At 46.8% G+C, this 21687-nt stretch overlaps 1 protein-coding gene across 2 annotated transcripts; it reads left to right on the top strand.

The window, feature by feature from the left end:
• Positions 1-6: 6 nt before the first annotated feature.
• On the top strand, positions 7-21479 carry PRKAA2 (protein kinase AMP-activated catalytic subunit alpha 2). Of its 2 annotated transcripts, none has more exons than XM_085307985.1 (9): positions 7-3018; positions 4364-4505; positions 6110-6203; positions 7322-7466; positions 8202-8289; positions 10650-10874; positions 12438-12942; positions 14757-14883; positions 21302-21479. In XM_085307985.1, the coding sequence occupies exons 3-9, from the start codon at positions 6144-6146 to the stop codon at positions 21319-21321; spliced, it is 1170 nt and encodes a 389-aa protein (XP_085164111.1). In that variant the 5' UTR covers positions 7-3018; positions 4364-4505; positions 6110-6143; the 3' UTR covers positions 21322-21479. The 2 variants fall into 2 exon arrangements, with proteins under 2 accessions (XP_085164111.1, XP_085164110.1); XM_085307984.1 differs by lacking the exon at positions 21302-21479 and adding an exon at positions 15008-15755.
• Positions 21480-21687: the final 208 nt, after the last annotated feature.

The following is a 21687-nucleotide window of genomic DNA, read 5'->3' as shown; positions in this document are numbered from 1 at the left end:
GGAGCGGCGCGGAGACCCAGCTCCCCTTTCCGCCTGACGCACCTGCTTTGCTTTAACCTGCCCGGGCCGTTCGCAAAGATTCGTGTTCCCTTTTTCCCGTTAATTCTACTATTACATGCAACTGTTATCTTTGCACCAACTGAAAAAATATATATATATCTCAAAGAAACTCTACAAAATGTGCATTTAAGCCAAAGGAAGAGCTGCGAGCTGTGATTTAGGGTGGTAGGTGCCCCGGCAGCCGCCCCTCTGCTGCATGCCCTGCCCTGCAGCGCGCCGTGGCTGGACGGACGGGCGATGTGCGCCCGCGCGGGGACCGGAGCACTCAAACAAACCGAGCGCCAGCAGGGCAGAGATGCCACCTCAGCCACTGGAGCTAAACCCCGCTACGACCGTGAACCAGGCCCCTAAAAATACATTGCTCTGTTTAACCTAACTGCACAAATCCATTGCCCAAAGAATTATCAGAATAAGTACTTGTAATGGTAAGGACCACGTGAATCACTCAGAGCTCCAAAAGCAATTTTTTTCCCACAGAACAAATTAAGCGTGCTGACAGTAGCCTTTTCTCTGAGCTACCTTTTCCAAGTAGCTGGCGTGAACACCACTCGCACGCGGTGTGTACAGCCTGWTTTTTGTAAAACAGACGATTTCCAAAGAGACATTTGAAAGACATTTTYTCACTCAAAATCAATTATAGCTAAGTGATACACTATACACATATACATTTTTTTGGTCAACRTGTTGCCTACAAAGTCAGTCTGCATTTGACAGATGAAATTTGGACTTGAGAAACTTAGGTGAAGAAAYCAGATCTGTTGTTTCATGCAGAATTGCAGCATCTTAATCAAAAGAGCATCAGCATAACCTGATTTCATCATTTTTTGACAGAAAATCTGAAAAAACAAAGAGATTCTGCCTAACTGAAAAACAGCAGCAATAAAAAAAATTAATGGATGGCATCTCCCTCCAAAGTTAAAAAAAAATAAATAAAAATCAAAGTTTGGCTTGCAGTAGAGTTTGTGAGAAGCAATGTTTCCTGCCTCACTCTCCAAAGTTAAGAAATCATAAATTAGATTATAGTCATTAAGAAACAAGAAAATAACATTGGAAGGGTGGTAAGGGAAGGATTTTGTGATGATGCAGTACTAACCACAGCTTGAATTTGTGGCTGTAGATGAGCAGTCGCTTGAAGCCATCAGAAACCGGAGCTGCTACAGAAAAAGCCATTGCAGTGAGAGACCATGCAAGTGTTGTGCTGGCATGTGCTAGGCAAGGAGAAGAGTGAAGGGTCAGATAGATGAGAGCAGGATTTTGGAGAGTAATTTGCAGAAAATAAAATTCAGGTGGCTGCAAGGAAGTTCTCCATGATTTTGCATTTAGTGAAGCGTGGAAGGAGAGCGGTATCTCACTCATTAGCAGGCATTAAGAACAGATGAGACAAATTGCTCCTGCGTGTACCCTAGGTACATCCCACCCCACTGGTCCCCCGTGACCACAGAGGTCACATGACAGAGTTGGTGGCAGTCAACCTGGAGAGTTACAGTCAAAATACAGCTGAGTAGCACAAATATTGTTTCCTGTGGTATCACGCATGAAGTCCCGGGGGGGACCTCTTGGTGGCTGCTGTACCCATGCTTGCCAGTCTCCAAGGTGACTGGTCCTGTGGTCCCTCGAGGACCTGCATTTCTGTGGCGTTACCTAGGGGCTCGGGGCAGGGTCCTGTCCCCCTTGCCAAGGCGCTGTATAACTGCTGCTGAAGGACAACCATTGCACAAGAGGGCTAAAACCGACCAGAGGCTGAACAGATGAAGGAAAGGGGAGGGAAGGATGATATAAGGTATAAGCAAATGGCACTGGGACAGAATTACTTCAGCTTTGCTAAATATATGCTTCCCCTTGATTTCATGCCTAACTTTGGGCTGTGATAAGGGCCCTAAGTCAAAGCTTGCTTTGCCTGCGCTGTGTCAAACGCGYGCCGAGGGGTCGTGTTTATTGGTACCTGCCCTAAAAAGCCAGGATGCCGAGGGACTTCATCRATTATCTCAGCTTACTGTAAAATATAAAGATTATTCCTCCTAATTTTTGTTCTGTTATAAAATAATTAAATTAGAAGGGCCTTCCTTCAGAAGCTAAGAACTTCCCTTCCTCCCTTGGTAACGTCTGGCGCTGGAGCTTCGTGCACCCAGGCGGCAGCACAGCTCCCCGGGACGCTCAGCCCAAAAGGACGAGGCAGGCGCTCAAGCTCCCTTTCCTCATTTTCCCTTTCCTAATTTTCAGCCCAGCCTGCTCCCCTSCGGCTGTTAACCGGGGGCGCGAGACAAGCCCCGCTCCGGGACCTCTGCCCCGGGAGCTGCTCGCTCGCTCGCTCAGCGGGGTCGGGAATTGTCCCTCCTGCGGCCGCGAGCTGCGGCGAGAGGAGGCCGAGAGGCTCCCGCCGCCTAGCAGGTCGTAGTCGCGCTCTCCAGACATTCGAGCGGGCTTAACGAGCCCGTAGGGACTGAAACAATAACATCTCTGTAGCTAACGCTTGCTGAAAGCGAAGGGCGGATTACAAAACAGGCTGTTTATTTTTAATTATTCATGTGTTTGAAGTGGAAAACCTTCACGGAGCTACGCGTTGTTTGGCAGGGATGGGAAGAAGATGAACGGTTCGGCGATGGTATTAAAAGCAATAATTACTCATTCCGGCCATGGCCTTTTTATTTATTTATTTATTTATTTTCTTTTTTCCCCCTTCAAGTGTATTCCTAAAGTTTTCCCAAGTTTTCCCAAGCGCACGCGCTGGTGGGGAGGCGAACGGACGCTTCAAGCGGCGCTTTTAATTTTCAAGGGCGGTAAAGCGCTTTATTTTTAGGATGCTCTTACAGAGGAAGGAATCTCGGGCAGTTCTTATCTCTCGGCTAATAATAGCGACCTCGCTCGCCCCGCGCGGCCGCCGCGCTGCCGTCCCTCGGACGCCGGCTGCTCCGAACCGCCATCGCCTTAAAGCCCCCAAAACTGCAGACTCCTAGTAAGGTACTAACAGTGCCCTGAAGCATCAACCCCTTCTGCTCGGGGCTCTTACTGCTTGGGCTCTAATTACGAGAGAGCCCCAGAGCCCCTACTTCGCTGTCGGTAATTTTCCTAGTGTAACTCGTGGTCAGAGAAGCGTTTCACATCCGAACGTCCGATTCTCAGGTTTCCAGCGGTTTCTGATGTTGACTCCAATTTAAATTTTGCCTTCCTACACACACAACATTTTCTTGGCCGTGGCCTTGTTAATCGATAGCACGTGGATCAAAATCGGAATTCACTTTACACCACTGTTAAGTCAATGCAATTCCACCGTTGGCAGTGGAATTGCTCCCGGCGTAAATCATTTGTGGGGACTGTTCGTCCCGATGTGCACAGGAGATGAGCATCAGCATCCTGGTTTTTACCGTGTTTTAAAACCGTGTGTTAAATTTGTATCCTTTCGAAAACTAGAATTCGTAAGAGCTCTTGCAGTGCAGTATGGTGTTCCTAAGCCTTGTTATCAAGCCAAGAAACATGCTTGAGAAAATATAAATAGAAAATCATTTTAGTAATGCAAATCTTGCAGTCCTATTTTGGGCAGGGAAAATCCCTGCTTTTTTTTTCTTTCTTTCTTTCTTTTTTCTTTTTAAGCACGATGGTCTAGATTTAAAACTGGCTTATTAGGGATTTACTCAACTTAGGCGTTACTGCGGTGATTCTCCCCTGCCATTTGAATATATCTGTTTCTGACTGACGTAACCTTTACTTCTATAAATCCTTGCAAATTAGCTTTGGGTATGACCTTCCGTAGTAACGCACTCTGTCATATTTACTCGAGTATTTTTCGCAGATAAGTCCCCTCTCTTCTGTCTTCCAAGACTCCACCAGGAAAATAATATACTGAAGAGACAAAAAAAAAAAAAAAAAAAAAAACACCTTTAAAACATTTCATTAGTCTTTATCTGAATTGTCATGTTTGATAGGTCCTGCAGGATTTGCCTCATACCAGTGTGTCCAAGGTGGTTGTGAACTCATTTATACATTGTGGTGCTGAATTCCGCAGCTTTAGTTTTGTATTGTAGGAAAAAGCATTTCCTTTTGCTTGTTCTGAATCTAGCACTTTCCAACACATTTGAGTCCAACTTTTCTGCCTATAATAGGGCTGAAGAAATGCGAAACTGGTAGATATAGGTAAGGTGAGGAAAATGAATGCTTAGCATCAAAGTCTTAGTATCCGGATTGTATCCAGAATACCCCGATGCGCTTCATTTTTTTCCCTTCAATAGTTTCGTTTTTGCGTAGAAGCCCTCTGTCTCGGGATGCTGACGTGGTGCACTAGTAACTTTGCAATGCTCTCTTTTGCCAGTCGGAGAACACCTGCTGACGGGGCACAAAGTAGCCGTAAAAATCCTGAACAGACAGAAAATACGCAGCCTGGATGTGGTTGGGAAAATCAAACGAGAAATTCAAAACCTAAAACTCTTCCGGCACCCCCATATCATCAAACTGTAAGTACGCTTTCTTCCATGCGCTCGTGCTGCTCCTCCATCCTCCCAGGGCTTTGGAGACACGGGTGACTCGATGCAGATGACTTACCGCAGTAAAATACGTTAGGTCCACGGTCACGTTTTTGCCCGTTAGAGTCAAATGTTGCTTTTCTAGAGACCTTCCACTAGCTTTCATGGGAACACGATCAGCTCTTCCAGAAATGCTGGGAGACCTTTTATTTCCTGGGGAGTTTGGGATATCATGAGCCACACCAGGAATTTTGCCTGAGGAATTACGGCACGGTTTGGCCCCTAGAGCGAAGCCCTGGCCTTAAGTCAACAGGATTTCTGTTTTAATGGCCTGATTATCCAGAGCTTAAAGGAACAATTTTGTTTATTATTCAGACATACGTTTTCAAAATTGCCACTCTGATGAACCTGAATTTTGGCTGTAAATCAGCACCTGCACTCCAGCCGCTGGGATTCCTTCTCAATCCCCAGTTTGTGCAGCCAGTCCGCATTAATGAGGCACTCGATAATATCTTTGGCATTTCTATAAAAGAAAGCTGTTGAATGGTAACTAGAAGTATAAGTTGACATTTAGGTCAGCCTTAAAACTGGCATGAGATATAGCAAATACCTGGACCTTAGAGGCAAGGGAAAACAAATTCTCCCTACAGTTAAATAACTAACTATAGAGCAACTGTTGACTTTAGAGTAACTTTGCAGCTCCGTGGATTTATTTGAGAACAGATTGGCATTATTTCGTGAATACGCCAGCGAGAGCTCTCAGCTGGGCACCCAGCATCCCCCGAGCTAAGTCCTGTTCACACGTTTGTCAAACAAACTATCAAAGCCTAGATGTTAAACCCAGTTTAAGAGTGCCAGTATGACTACACTAAATAGCACAGTCATGAAATAGTATGTTAAAGAAAAGAGGTAAGCAGAGACTGTAGAACATATGCCTCCTATTTCAGTGTCTTGTGGCATCTGTCCCTCGTGTGTGCATGTGTATGTGTATGTAAATGTGTACATATGTATACAGAGAAAAAAATTGTGAGACAAGAGTGATACTCTTTCTCACAGTCCCATTTATCATTCTAGAATTTAGAGGTATTTAATATTTGAAAATAATTGGGTCTTGTGAGGTGCTCATCTTTGTTGCTGTAAAGGATTTCTAGACCTTTACCAAAGTAGCTCCCTGACGTGTCTAGAGCTCTTTTTTCTGTTCTCACTACGAGAGAAAATAAATATTTCTACCCCCCTTTTTGTGAAGCCTTCATTGCTAAAGACATTGTTGCACATCTTACCCAAAATGGAAATTTGAAAGTCAGGACAGTCCTAAATGCGATAGATTTTTCTGGCAGAGATTTCAGAGGATTATGTGAAAGCTCAAAGGAAAAAAAGTAAGTCCATAAAAGAGATCCTTTCAGTAGACAAGTGAAAGATTATACTTATTCACCCCGTGAAATGAAAGATGGCTTTTCAGAAATGGAAAGCAATTATAAACGCAAGATCTGAACAAATCCTTACTTTCAGGGCTGAAGTGAAACTAATAATCAGTTTAAAAGCCCTTCCCTGGCCTTACTGAATAATTGTTTCTAAATACGCTTGTGTTTTTAAAGGTACCAAGTCATCAGCACTCCCACTGACTTCTTCATGGTGATGGAATATGTGTCCGGCGGTGAATTATTTGATTACATCTGTAAGCACGGGCGGGTAAGTGGTGGTACCGCGTCCGCCTGGACCCCGACCTGGGAGAGGAGGAGGTTTAGAAGTAAAATGACTGCTAGAGGGAACATGCTGAAGGTTAAGGCCAAAAATAGAGCTTGCTTCACAGCGGTCCCGTCTGGGGTATCTCGTGCTCGGCCCGTGGGAAAGTGGCGTGCGGGTTTTTGCAGCGCTCTGCGATGTGTTTCCCCCTGGCTGCCTCCTCAGGTTATTTGAAGACTGTCTAAGGACATGGCTTATCTGAACACCTATTTTCAAATGCCGGTATTCCCAAAGGAATATTACGCTTAAAAAGAAAACCTCCAGCATCTGCCCTCTGGGCATCCTCATGAGTAAGGGGATAAAAACGGGCTAAAACGGATGCGTGGCATCGGTTGAAGGATCAGCCTGTCGTGCATTTCCTCTCCGTATTGCAACAAAATCAATACACGTGCTCCATCCTGGTTTATGCTGGTGCAYTGGTAGAGAGAACGACCTCCGCGCTCATTTGCTTTCCTAAGTGCAGTTCTGATTTTCAGCGCATTCGGATCTTTGCAGTGACTAGTTTTGATCCTTTCTGAACTTTCAGAAGTTAAATTTCTCACGAAGGGCACTTTTAGAAATTCGTCAGTGAAAGCGGTCGGTCTCGCGCTTCATGGGACCTGATTTCCCCGAGCATAGTGTCACTGCTGTGTCCCACCTTGAGCTTCCCGGGCTCCGTTGGCCCGGGAGGAGTTGCTCCCTGCAGCGCGCTGGGTTGTGTTTTGTCCAGCCTCCCCGAGCCTAGGCTGCAGAGCCGAGCTCCCGCCCGTTGCCTTGGGAAAGATGGCCATTGCCGAGTAAGCCTCACCTCTAAGTTCTTCTTGGTAGCCCGTCTTAGTTTAGCTTTCTCATTTCATCTTGGTACCCCCTAGTTAGGAGCTGTATCACTTGAAAACACCAGCACGTTATAAAATGCAAGGGGGAAACCGGCTTTATTTGCTGCTGTGGGTTACGACGTGGGCAGGAGCGTACTGTAATTTCATCTGCGCGCCGCAGAGCGTTTTGGCTCCTTGCTAAGTCAAACCTCTCGCTGCCAGCGGCGCAGCCGGAGAAGCCTTGAGGACCGTTTCCCCTTGCGTTCGCAGGTCGAAGAGGCAGAGGCGAGGCGCCTCTTCCAGCAGATCCTCTCCGCGGTGGATTACTGCCACAGGCACATGGTTGTCCACAGAGACCTGAAACCGGAGAACGTGCTGCTGGATGCGCACATGAACGCAAAGATAGCCGATTTCGGTATGTGACCCCACGAGCGCGCCAGAAACGCGGCTGTTTTCATAACCGCTAGCAGTTTCTTCACCTGAAAAGCCCACAGTTGTGAACAGTGGCCCTTTAGCAAAATTTCAAGGATTACGTATTGTAGGCTTCTCCTGTGCTTGCATTTGTAATGGAAGAGCAAGGTAATTTGCAAATCTTCACTATGTTTTAGTATAATCATCTAATACAAAGATTTAGGTAATTTATGTTTAATACAGACTCTGCAATTAATTCTGGGGTGACTTGGAAGCATACATTTATTTTCACGCATGTTCTTCTTAAGTATGACTGTGTGCTCTTGGCCTCACTTCATTTTATGAGTGAACACTAACAGGAGCCTTTAAGCAACATTACCTGTTGAAATCCAACTGAAAAAGCTGGATTCAGCGCCGTTCCAGCAAGTTCTTTCCAGCATGGTAAATCTTTTTGAAGTTTTACACGTTTCAGAGTGCCACACAATTCCCATGCAAAGTATGTACTCTGGACTGCATCTTTTTTTGCCTGCTGGGCTAAAGAGAGAATACTCTGTGTTTTGCAACTCAGAGGAGCACAATGAGCCTGGAATGAATATTTCTCATTCCAACGTGAAAAAATAATCCAGCAGTTCCCTACCCCGTTTCCCCACTCCACTTGCCATACCGTTCTGCGCGGCACGGGGTCCTCTCTGGCAGGACCTTCATGTCAGACATCAATGTGTAAGCGGTTTCTTTCTAGGCTTGTCCAACATGATGTCAGACGGCGAATTTCTACGAACCAGCTGTGGTTCTCCAAATTACGCAGCCCCCGAAGTCATCTCTGGAAGGTAGGACGTGCCATTCTTCATCAAAGCATATGTGAGCCTGTGGTCTTTTCATTTGTTCTTGTGACTCGAAACAGCTTTGCCCATCTAGTAAAAGGAGCTGAATCCTTCCAGCCTATATTCTCTGTCTGAGTGAATCTACTGGCAAAATCTTGAGGCTTTCTTGGTTGTTTCATTTCTCAATAATAGTTATAATAGCAAAATACAGTCTTTCTAAAGATATTTATTATGGAGGAATAATTAATTCCAGGTCTTTGCTGTTGATATAGTCAATTAAAGAGGTGAAAAATATTTTTTGGCAGAACTACTGAGGTTTCAGATGGAAAGGCTTTTCCAGGGCCACCCCTTCTCTCCTGCCCACCTATAACATAAAACATAGTGTTAACAGGAAAATCATTTACTAGTAGAACTATCAGTAAAATCTTTAATCACTTTCCTATGCTGTTAAACTTACCTGTTTGAAAATCATTGTGTTCTGGCTCTTTAAAGCTATTTTTTTCCCCTGAGAATCAGTTCAAGTATCATACCTTTGTTTTGAAGTGATGAACTGAACTGAGAAAACTGCAGTGTGGTTGCATCTCCCAGCTACAGACTACCAGCAGACAGCATCTGTACAGCACATTGCATTTTGAATGCGACCTCATGCACTGTGTTCACCTTTGCCACGTGGATGTGGAAGTATTACCTCCATATTTTATGGTGGAGAAACTAAGTTATGTAGAAATGTGCTTATTTACCTAACTCTGTATAATAGCAAAGATTCGAAACATGTTTTTTTCTAATTTACGGTCATCCGCGTGGCCTTTTGAACTGCCTGTCTCCTAATTGTCTACCCTATGGTTTTGAATCATCCTTTGCATCACTGTTAGTTTTCATAATCCAGCATATTTTGACTATAACAGTAACTTGTAAAGACAACGTTTTGTTTAAAGCATGTTGTGATTGGGATTACTTGATGCCTCCTTTACACCAGTGAAAGCGTTGGCAAAGTATCTCGGAATTAGACCATCCAGAAACCTTGTTGTGGATGCAGCTCCCTGTATAAGAGCAAGCAAACCCTGACTATGAGCAGAGGACAAAGCCCAAAGCTCTACCGTGGCTCCAAAAAGCAGCCACGCTGCCCTCTCGCCGAGCTGTAACCACACCAGCCACCGGCCGCGGGGTGAAGGGAGGTTGTCAGGAATGATCTGCTAATTCTGCGGCAGGGTGGACCTGCTGCCTGCGCGTTTGTTTGGAAGACCAGAGTGGGTGAGCTGGTGCAAGGTTTGTGCTGCCCTGGCTGGCTAGAGCATAAAAGTAGCAGAGCGTAAAAGCTCAGGTTTCAGAGCAATAAAAATGCATCTCATTTGGGCCTAGAAGTCAAATCAACWGTTTGAGCGACATGGATAGCAGCAAAACAATGTGGCTTCCTATGCGGTGAGATCAGGCACCGAGGCAGGACTGGAGGGACCTCGAAATCACTGTCCCTGTTTTCAGATGCCCTTTCTTTGCTGCTCTCACTGGCCTCAGCAGAGAATTTCTCAATGCTCACCAGTAAAGCTGGATTTAGGTGGTTTGGTAGCGTTTGGAGAGGGCTGGAGAACRACAGCCCGCACTACTGCTTTCTGCACATCAAGTGCGTTTGCAGTGGTGCTTTTCGGGAACAGCAAGTGCAGGATAATCAGGTTTCATGAAGAAACTTTGTATTTCCATTTCAGCCTCTGCATTTTGATATGATCTTAGAGCCCGAGGGCAGACACTGCCTTCTCAATATCTTCTCCAAAAAAAACATCAATTGTAGCAAAAAGATACAAACAAATAAGTCAAGCAAGCAAGCAGGAATAAAACCTGTATATGTGGGGTGGCCAGACTTGGAGATGCCAGGCAGGACGTTGGCGGCTTGCGCGGAGCAGGAACACTTGCATACCAGTGCGCAAACATCAACCAAAAATAGCCACTCGGTGATACAGTATCTGCCTGCCATTTAACCTGCCTCGGTGAATGAGCAGAAAGAATTGGCCGAGTCCCTCTGCCCTTGAGGCAGAGGAACAAGCAGCCTGGCAGAGCTCGTGAAAACAGGGGGCCGAGAGAGCTGGGCACCTAACCAGTCCTCCCGCCACGGCTGACCGAGGGAGCATGGTCAGCCAGCACCAGCTATGGGAGTTATTCACCCTGATCCTTAAGCATTTTCTGTGACTTAAGYGGGCTTGGGGGTGTTCACATGAGGAGGTTAATGATGAAGGTGCAGCATGGGGGCGCTGGAGGAGGTACTGCTGTGGTGGGGGAGCATCTGCYCTGCGAGACTTTTCACGCCAACTGAGAACATGGGGAGCAGGAGGAAAACTGAGGGATGAYGGCTTTTCCATTGCCTTGGCTTGGCGCAGGTTGTATGCCGGCCCAGAGGTGGACATCTGGAGCTGCGGTGTCATCCTCTACGCCCTCCTTTGCGGCACGCTCCCCTTTGACGACGACCACGTCCCCACTCTCTTCAAGAAGATCCGAGGYGGCGTGTTTTACATCCCCGAATACCTCAATCGCTCGGTCGCCACTCTCCTCATGCACATGCTGCAAGTCGACCCACTCAAACGAGCAACCATCAAGGACATCAGGTAATGCTGCCTGGGATGGGTAGGCTGCACTTGGGGTGGCCAGTGTCCTCTTCCGGACCCCAGCCTCCTGGGGGCTGAGGATGCTGCCCACCCTGGGTGTCATCTGCTGGCAGTTGGGCAGTTCGGTTTGCAGCAGCAAACTGAGCAGCAGCAGTCAGCTCGTGACTGATTTTTGTCCCAAGTGATTTAAGGAGCACTCCTGCAAACTGCTGTTCAGGTGGAGAGGTGGGGTGCTGGCTACTGGCAGGGAGTGATGAGGAACAGCCTGGGGTGGTGACTGCTTCGCAAGCAGACCTGGATGTGGAAGAGAACATCTGAGAGAGAACATGTGTATATATATATATATATATGCATAAAATGATGGTTTATTGCATTATAAAATAGCCTCAGAAAGTACCCTTGGCACTTAGCCAAACCAGCTCTATCGTGCAATAACCCTACGAACTTAAGACTCACCAGACATTTTTCATTACCTTATTTCTAGACCACCTCCCTCCGAGTTCCAGTTCAGAACAAAAGGGTGATCATTTTCCTTACTGTCTGTCCAATAAAAAAGATGAAAGAGGAACATAGGAGTCACTGACTTAATCCTAAAATATCATATATAATTTAAAATGTTTCTTAAGGTGAGCAAATGGTTCACCTTTAAATGCAGAATGGTTTTCTAGTCTAGTCAATGAATACAATACCTGTGAATGTTTTATGAAAGTTATAGTAGTCGTTACATCCATCACATACAGAAACGTTAGGGAGACTTTCCGGAGTCCATGGCTTCATAATGCATTTGCAAATGACAACTTTATGGTACCCCTTCAGGTGAAATCTAGATTAGGAGTACCTTCTTTATTTCCTGAGCCCTCAGGACTAGAGGATCTAAGGGCATGGTAGAAAAGCAGCACGTGAGGCTGCAGCTGATAGCGGAGCAGATAGACTAGGCCCTCTGTGCGATTTAGCTGCTGAAATGTCATTGACTGTATTAAAAATCGGTAGGAATTAGGCACCTGGATTGCTTTGAGGCTCTGTGTCAGATCCATAGTGATCAAAAAGCACGAGCATCTGGCAAGTACTGAGGTCTTAATTCAGAGCCAGGCGAAGAGGCAACCGCACTCAGAAGGGGCCATCACAGTTGCAATGTGCTGTTGTGAAGGTGTCCTGCCTTCCCCATCCAAGGACACTGCAGTGTAGACCAGAGCTAGTAACGGTGAGGCGTATACAGCAGCCCAATTCTTCATCGCCCATCCCCATGCCAGAAGGCTCATTTTGGCCACCTTCATTGCAGCATAGATAAATGCTGCTCCTTCAGGAACGTAGCCCTGATTTTGGCTTCCCGATCCCTGCACGCTGGCAGAAGGGGGCTTGGAATCTGCCTCCTGGTTGCTGGACCAGAAACATACTACTGCTTTCGCGGTCAAGCACTTCAGCCGTGGAGACAAAGCTGCCCAGATCCTCCTAGGGAGAAAACCAGRGATTGCTGTTAGCGGTTGCTCTAACCTGAATTGCACAGTAAGCCCAGAGTTCACTGTTACTCCCCCTGTAGTCACCATCCTGTGTGTTTCTCCCCAGGGAACACGAGTGGTTTAAAGAAGAGCTGCCCAGTTACCTGTTCCCAGAGGATCCTTCCTATGATGCCACCGTCATCGACGACGACGCCGTTCGGGAAGTCTGYGAGAAGTTTGAGTGCACCGAGTCGGAGGTGATGAACAGCCTGTACAGTGGCGACCCGCAGGACCAGCTAGCGGTCGCCTACCACCTGATCATCGACAACCGGAGGATCATGAACCAAGCCAGYGAGTTCTACCTGGCCTCCAGCCCTCCCACCGGCTCCTTCATGGACGACAGCACCATGCACATCCCGCCTGGCGTGAAGCCGCACCCCGAGCGCATGCCACCTCTGATAGCGGACAGCCCCAAAGCACGGTGTCCTTTGGATGCCCTCAATACKACCAAGCCAAAACCCTTGACTGTTAAAAAGGCCAAGTGGCACCTGGGAATCCGCAGCCAAAGCAAACCCTATGACATTATGGCCGAAGTGTACCGTGCGATGAAACAGCTGGATTTTGAGTGGAAGGTAGGAGACACTCCTGCTTTGTGGCCATTTTCACGGATCGTTTTCTAACGATCCGATCAGAGTTGGTCCATGAGGTTGTTGCGCAGTGTCACCTATTTCTAAACAAGTATCCACACGCAGTGATTGTTCTTGCTACCACTTATTTGTACAAACACACCACATTCAAATGCTAGCTATGGTTTAATAAATGCGGCATTTATTTCTGACATGAAATACACATTTTCTTTTTTGAGTACTCTAAGCCTGTGGCTGGAAAGATAATTCTTACTTGTTCAGCTGCAGGGATAAGAGGAGCTGGTCACATTTCTAATTTTAGTGGCTAATTCCTTGCTAGATCATCTTGGGTGCTCCTGAGAAAAGTAATGCTCTCGTCATTTCTGCTGGGTCATAGCAATCATGGGTCCTGAAACAGCGTGATATGTTTCTCCTTGTTCCTCCTTAAATTATGCATAGAAAAGGAGGCTGCGGTATTTTAAATGCAGAAGCTGTGTTAAGCGCAGTGGAGCTGCTTGTATCATTTGGTGTGGCATTTTTCTCGCTAGAGGTGGAGGAATGTCCATGATGACGCATGCTTTCAGACTTACGCTGCTTCCCTGTTTTAGGGCTCAGCTTCTTGAAACTTGGTGTAAACCCAGATGACATTTTCATTGGTAATACTCGGTTTAGATATTTCTTCAGAGCTACGTGACGTTTGTCCCTAATCTTTTTAAAATTCAGATAAGCAAATCTCTGCCAYGGAGTTAGGTGGGTGGTTTCGCAGYTGGATCCCGGCCCCAGGAAGCCCAGGCCAGGCTTGAAAGTTGCAGAAGCTACCAGTTTTAACRTTGCTCTAAAAGTTAGGCAAAGTTTGAACCGTTCACTAGTTGGGGAAAYGACGGAACTGGAGAGCTCGTCCCCGCACTGGCACAGGCCTCTATGCGCAGGCCTTCGCCTTGGAGGACAAGAGCAGCGTTGTTGGGAATCTACCCTAGAGCAGAAATAATTACTACTTCTCTGTATAATTAACAGTGATTTCCTACAAATCAGTTTGAAAATGCATCTTTTGCCTTGAGAGAAGTAATATCTCTCTTTATTTACTGTCTTCTTGAAAGCCTGGTGTCTCCTCCTTACTCTGATAATACTGTTACGTGCGTAAAGCTAAGTAGCCCCCGTGCAGCTTCATGGATGGTGTGGAGTAAGCCCAGTGCCCTTGCGTAGGCGGTGGGGCTTACTTTATATTAGGAGGTCTCACRGTAGTCTTCCCCACCCCAAGCATAACTTCAGACGTGATTCTTAATCAAAATAGCTTTCCCATCCATGCATTCCTTTTGTAGACACAGCGTCTAGAAAAGATCTTCCTGCAATCTGGATTCAGCAGATTGCAGGGTGGGAAGTGGCAGGAGAAAATATATAGCAGGATTGAGCCATAAATGCTGAATTCAGCTGTGCTGGTGGGAGAGGGTGCTTTCCCCAGCTGTCTGACCTGCCCTGCAGTCACGGGCAAGTTCTCGCATGCTGCTGCCTGCACGGACGTTTGGCCGCTCTTGCTGGTGCGGGAGGGACCACATTGATTTTGGCACCTGGGCAGAGCCAGACTGCTTCATCTGCCCAGAGGGCTGGGGAATCAGAGCCCTGAGAAGCGTTTCAAATACACCTTTTAGCAGGAAATAGGGTATGAAGCCATTTACTTAACTTTAAAGGAATTGTTCTTTCTGGAAACTCGTTTTTTTTTTTTGTTTTTCTCAAAACATGTCTTGCTATAGYTAGAAAATAAGAAAGAAATATTCTTCTCGCTGCCTTGAATCTTATTCCTGAAAGCCAGTTACCTGTTCCAGGTCGTGAACTCCTACCATCTTAGAGTGCGTCGGAAGAACCCGGTGACGGGGAACTACGTGAAAATGAGCTTACAGCTCTACCAGGTTGATAACCGCAGCTACCTTTTGGACTTTAAAAGCATCGACGGTAAGTGGGAAATACCGTAACTTGAGTTGTGAGCCGTATAAACCACATAAAACGGGAGGTTCCCCCCCCCCAGCTTGCACGTCCGCCCCTACACGTGCCTCTCACCTGCTGCATCTCCTTCCAGATGACGTGATGGAGCAGCGGTCGGGCTCGTCCACGCCGCAGCGCTCGTGCTCGGCCGCCGGCTTGCACCGGCCGCGGCTGAGCGTCGACGGCGGCGCCGCCGCCGAGTGCCCGTCGCTGACGGGCTCGCTGAGCGGCTCCTTCGTGGGCAGCCTGCCCGCCGCGCTCCCGCCGCGCCTGGGCAGCCACACCATGGACTTCTTCGAGATGTGCGCCAGCCTCATCATGGCCCTGGCGCGCTGAGCCGCGCCGCGCCGCGGGCCTCCCGCGCCGCCGCCCCCCTGCTTCGCTCCTCCTCCTCCTCCTCCTCCTCCTSCTCCGCGCTGTGCGCTCTGCAGCGCAGATCCGAACCCTCCTTGCGRAGACCCCGGGCCGACTCAGAGGGCGCAGTCCTCTCTAAGACAGCGTCGACAAGATGAGGAGCGACCTCGATTCACTCACCGCGGGGTGAAACGTGTAGTCCCTCGCGCCGCGGGCAGAGCTCCCGCCTGCCCTGGAAGAGCACCGAGCCGCCGCTCGCCGCTTTCACGGGCGAACGCTGTTTGCCTCTCTCGTTTTTTTCTTTTTTTTTTTAATTATTACGATGTTATTTTTGGTTATTATGATTTACCTCAGGCCAGCCGCTGTCTCGCCGCCAGGCTCGCGTGGCCCCGCCGCGGACGGTCCCCGTCCCCGAGGCGGGCCGGGCCGCGGCTCCCTGCCCCGACGGCGGCAGGAACGGTTTCGCCCRAGCTTTTCCGGCAGAGAAATCCGGGGAGGATTTTCTTTTTTCTCCGGGAAAATCGCCGCGGGCCGGCGGGCCCTCCTGCACCTCGGATGCTTTACGGACCGGGACCTCCGCCGCGCTACTGCTAAGGCAGGGATCTCTCCAGAGTTTCACTGTTCCTTTTACTACTGGCTATCTGAAGGATAGGATTTTATTTTTTAAAACAGACTACGGGGATTTTTAAGGTTAAATTCCTGTACTTGGGGGTAAAGTCTAATGCATGCGTGACTTTTTTTTTTTTTTTTTTTTTTTTTTTGTCTAACAGACCTATTTCTGCTTATTGCTTAGGCTTAACACCGTGGGTAGCACTGACGTATGCTTGGCTTTGCTAAGGTATTTAATTCCATTTACTCGATTGCAAAGGCACATAATAGTCCGATCAAGGAACAAACACTTTCTGAGAGCTTTGCCAAAAAAAATCCTGGGTGGGTTTTATTTTCCCTTCTGGTTTTGCTCGTTTGCCTGTTTTGTTTAAGGAGAGCTTTAGCAAGGCTCTTGGTCCCAGGTATGCAGTCGTTCAACCTTTAAAAACATAACCTGTCTTTTTGATAGCATCCTAAGACCCACAGAGGATTTTTTCTCAGAACCGTTTTTTTGTACAGTTGCACTTTAATTTATATTATTTTCTGCAAGTTTCTATGAGAAGCAAGGAAGAGAATGGCACACTAAGCCTTTTGTACTAAGCATTTTAGGTAATGGTGACAAATATGGGATATTTTTGCCATCTACTGGCAATTAAGTGGACATTTTCAGCTTCAAGTCCCCTTTTTTAAAATACACAAAATTGCCTTACTCTTGTTACTGATTACATAATGATTCTCACTTATGTGACTTTACAGCTCCATTTTTTTCCAGAAGCCGCACAAAGTAAAAAAAAACCAAAACAAAACAAAACAAAAAAAAACTTCCAAAACAACCCCATTTTGCTGTTAAGTTCTCATATGATAAATCCAGCACGGCGGTGTTTGGATTATAAACCCTGCAGCAGAACACTTTTGTTTTTAGTAGAAACACTGGAAATATTTGTAGTGTTCTTAGGGTTTTGCAACCAGCTTTTGTTATATTATCGTTATGAAATAGATACTCTGGGGTGGAGAACGGCTTCGGTGCAATGCCGGGGGGCTCTGAGGTGACGAGCATCTCCCTCACATTAGTGGGTCGTGCTGGGCACAAGCAGAGACTCCAGCCTCCCTCATTTAAAAAAAAAAAATACAGGTTTCTGGTTCCTGGAGGTTGGTACCGGAGTATCGGCGCGGCTCTGCAGCGGAGCTCGCCTGCCCTCGGCGGGTGGCACGACCCCTCCAGAAAAGAGGGGTCCATTTCCCTGCTGTAAAATACTTCTGAAAAGTAAAAAGGCTGTTAAAAATCGTAACTCACACTATCGCGTCTTGCCAAGTCACTTGTCCTGGAATCGACTGCRATTCAGTTAAATCCAGTAGATAAAGGGCTCGTGCATTAGACACAATCTGCGGTTCAGATGCATTTAGCTCTACAGATGTCTTGCCTTAAAATTGCACTYGTCCTCTAGGATTTCCCACCCGGCAGAACTAATAATACTAAATATCAGCAAATTCCCTCAGGAAGTGAGGGAACATTTGCTTCCTGGTGGCAGGTGGGATTTCTAGGTTGCAGGACAGGACTTGGTGGCACTTTGCATCTTGTAGGACCTGGGCAAACCCTRGCTACTACAAGGACCCACAAAAGCAGTCCCGCCAAGGAGGCCATAGGCGTATCTCACTTTTCCGTATGGAAGAGCACAAAGCGACTAAGCAGCTTCCCGCCTGCGCGTCAGCAGGGCGCGTTAGAGCAGATGGGTCGGAGCAGACCAGCAGATGTGGCTCGCTGCACACTGCTCCCTGCCAAGGGCTGGCTCCTCTGCGAACATACGGCTTTAAACTGGCCATTCAATAGCCTTACCCGAATCCATGCTGCGTTCTGGCTGAAAAATTGTACCTTTTTCTTTTTTTTKRWWRKYYTTTTTTTTCCTGGTTCCCAGCTGCAAAGACACCACTGTTCTCCACTTGTACTTGCTAATTACTGTTACACTGTGCTCAGTTTTTTTGRGTTATACCGATGCACATGTGGTCATCTGGATCAGCAGGGTAGATGCATTTGAACTAAGCAGACTTGAATTCCTCCAAGTGCAATTCTTGAAACCACTGGGCAGCTGTGCTCTGCGAGCCACAGGTTCACCCGAACGTTGCCTCAGCCGCGGGGAGAAGGAGACAAAATGCGCAGGGTRCAGCTCAGTTTGGCGTTATCCGCTAGTTCCTGGATGAGCTAATTCCAGAATAATTTGCACTGTACTGGTTGGCATATGTACATTTATATATGTGTGTGTATATATATATATATGTTTACATGCATATTAATCTATGTGTGTGTGCGCACACGTGTGTATATAAATACATAGGTAACATACCTGCCGTTGGCCCCTGCACAGCTGTGTGAAGTGCTGGCCCTGAAGCTGTCGCTGGGACCGGCTCGCCCTCCCTTCCCGGCTCGGCTGCATTTGCCCAGCGGAGGAGGTCTGTGCCGTGGGCGCCTGCCGCAGAGGCACGCTAATCCCGGCGCGCGAGCCGACCCGGGCCGGAGGGAGGATATTTTTATCCCCTTTTCTAGGTAAAGCCAATCAGTAGCTTACCTGAGGCRGCCGAGCCCCGTGCCGTGGGGATGGCGAGGCCGTTTTGGGCGCAGTCCCGATCCCTCTTCCCTTGCAGCCGTGGCCTGCAGCRCGGTTGGGTTTTCTAGAGCTGGAGCGGAACCGGCCGGGATTTTTCTCCTAGTGGGTCAGAAACACTCGTGCGTGCGCGTTGCAGAAGGGCCGGACAGGCGCAGGGATACGGGCAGTGCTATGAAAAAGCAAGCGGTTTGTGTTGTATGTACGGGTTTTGCAATTATAATGCCAATCCGTATCAGAGCAGAATTACGTTCACACGAGGTGACCATTCTGTCTACTCCTGCTCTACTGTTCTTTACCACAAGGGTTTTTTTTACATCCGCGTGGAAGGAAGACAGCTGTACGCAGAACAAAACCGTGCCTTCAACACACGTGATGACTGCTGGCCGTCGCAGGTTTTTACTTCACTGGGTGCCCAGATCGCAYGCCGTATGCAGAATMACGCTGGCAAGACACGCGTACCGTSTTTCGAAATACTTGAAGTACCATTTGCTGTGCAATTACTTGGCTTCACCATTTTATCAGTCTGGAGGAGAGCGGGGAGAAGTCTCTCACATCGCTTGCCTTCAGATGAGCCAAAAAACCCCACTGCAGTTTCTATAGAATTTAACTGGGAAGTTTTAGGATCCAGTTTTGGTTTAAGGGTATGATCTAGCTACTACAGCCACMTTTCTTGAGGTCTCAGTTCTGGTACAGTGCTTGCTTTTGGCTTCCTTAGCCCTTCCCTCAGACATTTCTTTTCATCGGTCGCTTATGAAAGAAAGCAACAGGTTCCTGTAATTCTGAATTTCCAGTCTGCCTCTTGGGCGTCGATTTAACGCTACTGTAAAAACCCTGGTTCAGGAAGGGGTACTTCTCCCACAGGCATGCTTGGAAGATGGACTGATTTTTAGGATTCTCTCGTTATACATATTGACCAAACACTGGCTTTTGCAAAGCGTGGAACTGATATTAAATGCATTTAATGCACATATCTTTGCCATTTTCAATCATGAGGATTAGGAGAACTGGTCGGTAAATCAAAGAACTAGATGTAAAGCATGAAGAATCTTTTACTTTTTTAGTCCGTTTTTGACAAATACCTTGAAATTCCTGCTGAAGCTGCCTTAATTTAAAAATCAGAGTTTATTTATAAGATTCATTCTCTGTATTTCAAGTTTGGAAATAGTTTATTTATTCTCATCTCACGAAGCTGTGAAGTAGGTGCTGTAGACRTGCTAATATTTATTCTTGTTGCTGAAAGCATGTTCCTGTGTTCTGTATCATGTTATATTTATGTGGTTTGTACCTTAGTACTTTTTTTTCCCCCCTCCTTTTAGAGTGCAAAGCAAAACTGAACCCCAGGATAACTGTAGTGTCCATGACCCAGTATCTTCGGGCAGATAATCCTGAACTCTGAGAGATACCAGCCATAATCCATGGCAATTTTTTTTTTGTCTGTAAAGAGTAACTATTTATGATCTTTCTCGTGTTAAATTACTGAACTTTGAGAAGCTCTGAGTATCTCTTCAAAAATATCACACACAAAAATACTCGAAAGAGTGTTTTGACCGGAGTCTGGCCAACCTGTGGCTTAATTGGGGAACTCTGTCAGCATTTCAGTACCGTCTAAGCCAGCTCGCCCTGTACCAAGAGCTTCCCGTAAGGACACGCGTTGGAAGCTGTCCGTGAAGAAGAGCAGCTTCAAGGGCACGGCGAGGTTTGCTGGCGTTACACGAGCTGTGGTGGCCAACGCCAGCGCGCGGGTTGGAGCATCGCCGTTACCTTGTATTTCGCTCGCCGCGGCAGATCTGAGCCGATTTAAGTTGTAAGGAGCCTCTCTCTCTCTCTCTCTTTTTTTTTTWAAATGATGTTTTAGGAAAAGAAAAAAATCTCCTGTGACTTTGCAACACAAGAATTTTTACTAGGACAATCTTCAGGTTGCGTGAATTGTAGCTCGCCCACAACCAATCTTGTTAAATAATTCCCTTAGAAGACAGAAAAAAATAATAGCACAYGCAGCTAATAGATGGTTTGCCTACGATGTTTACAGAATATATTATTAAGACTTTGGTACTTTGGCGCTAATATTAGACGGGGAGGAAGAAGAGGAAGGAGGTGGGGGAGAAGGTGCTTTCCTGATAGACTCAGCCCGAGACTTTACCACGGGAAAAAAAAGGGGGGGGGGCGGTGGGAAAGCGTCCTCACGGCTCCCATCAGCAGAGCTACCGCGAAGGCAGGAGCTGAAGGGYGCAGTAAAAGTCTCGGTCGCCTCCGAAGCCGAGCGCGTGCTTCAGCTCCCCAGATAGTTCATCTTGCGTGGCGAAGCCTAAACGTTTGGGCTGGGAAGCTTGCAAAGCTGCGCGTGCCCAAGGGCCTTGGGTTGCTTTTGTTTCCTTTTTTTTTTTTTTTCTTTTTGCAAGTATGGATATCGGCCAACACGCTTAATGGTAACCACATGGCAAAATAAATAAGAATGCCTGTATAGCCTTTAAAGTAAATGTTAAATATTTGCTCTGTTTTTCTGATGTCTCCTATGCCAGCTTTGAAATGGCCGTGTGGCAAACAGCGGTTTTACCTTGCTCTGTTTTCTTCGGCCTGGAACATTTAATAATTTCTAATTAAACCATCTACATTTTTAGGATTATTTATGAGCAAACTGATACAGACTCTTAAAATGTGCTGGGGAGGGGCAGAGGCTGTACAGTACGGTAATATTTAAGTTTGTTTCTTCCAAAGCCATGTATAAACAATACTAAAAAAAAAAAAAAGAAAAAGCAGAGTTCACGTTTTTCTTCCGTTGAGTTGGTATCCACTGGGTGCACCAATGACAAACCATTCACAATTTATATTTCTCTTCTTACTTTTAGGAGCCTTTTTCTTAAAATAAACAGTCTTTGCCCCGGSCCGCAGTGGGGAACAGGTCAAACACAGAGCAGCTGTTGGGTAGCTGCCTGCTCCTGGAAGCCAGGGGAAGCGACAAGTCTACCTCTAACATAGCTTGGATGCCTAAGTCAACTTGGGAAAATAAAGTAAATTTTGAATGAATGCTCTATTTACTCTCTTTTAATGGTTTTTGAAACGGAGCGAGTCAAGTTTTCCACTCATTTTACATACTTACTTAACCTAGCACTACTGGCGCTAAATATTTGTTACTCCGATACCTGATGTCCCAATTTGTTGTCCCAGAATCAATTCAAATTTTATACAATCTGCTTTCTAGAGAGCACTCCAAAATCTTACGGGGAATCTTGCA

The sequence above is a fragment of the Rhea americana genome, unplaced genomic scaffold, assembly GCF_003343005.1.
Source record: "Rhea americana isolate MKP2758 unplaced genomic scaffold, rheAme1 scaffold_27, whole genome shotgun sequence".
Taxonomy (NCBI): Eukaryota; Metazoa; Chordata; class Aves; order Rheiformes; family Rheidae; genus Rhea; species Rhea americana.
Note: the sequence above shows the minus strand (reverse complement) of the source record. Positions and strands in the feature narration are given on the sequence as shown.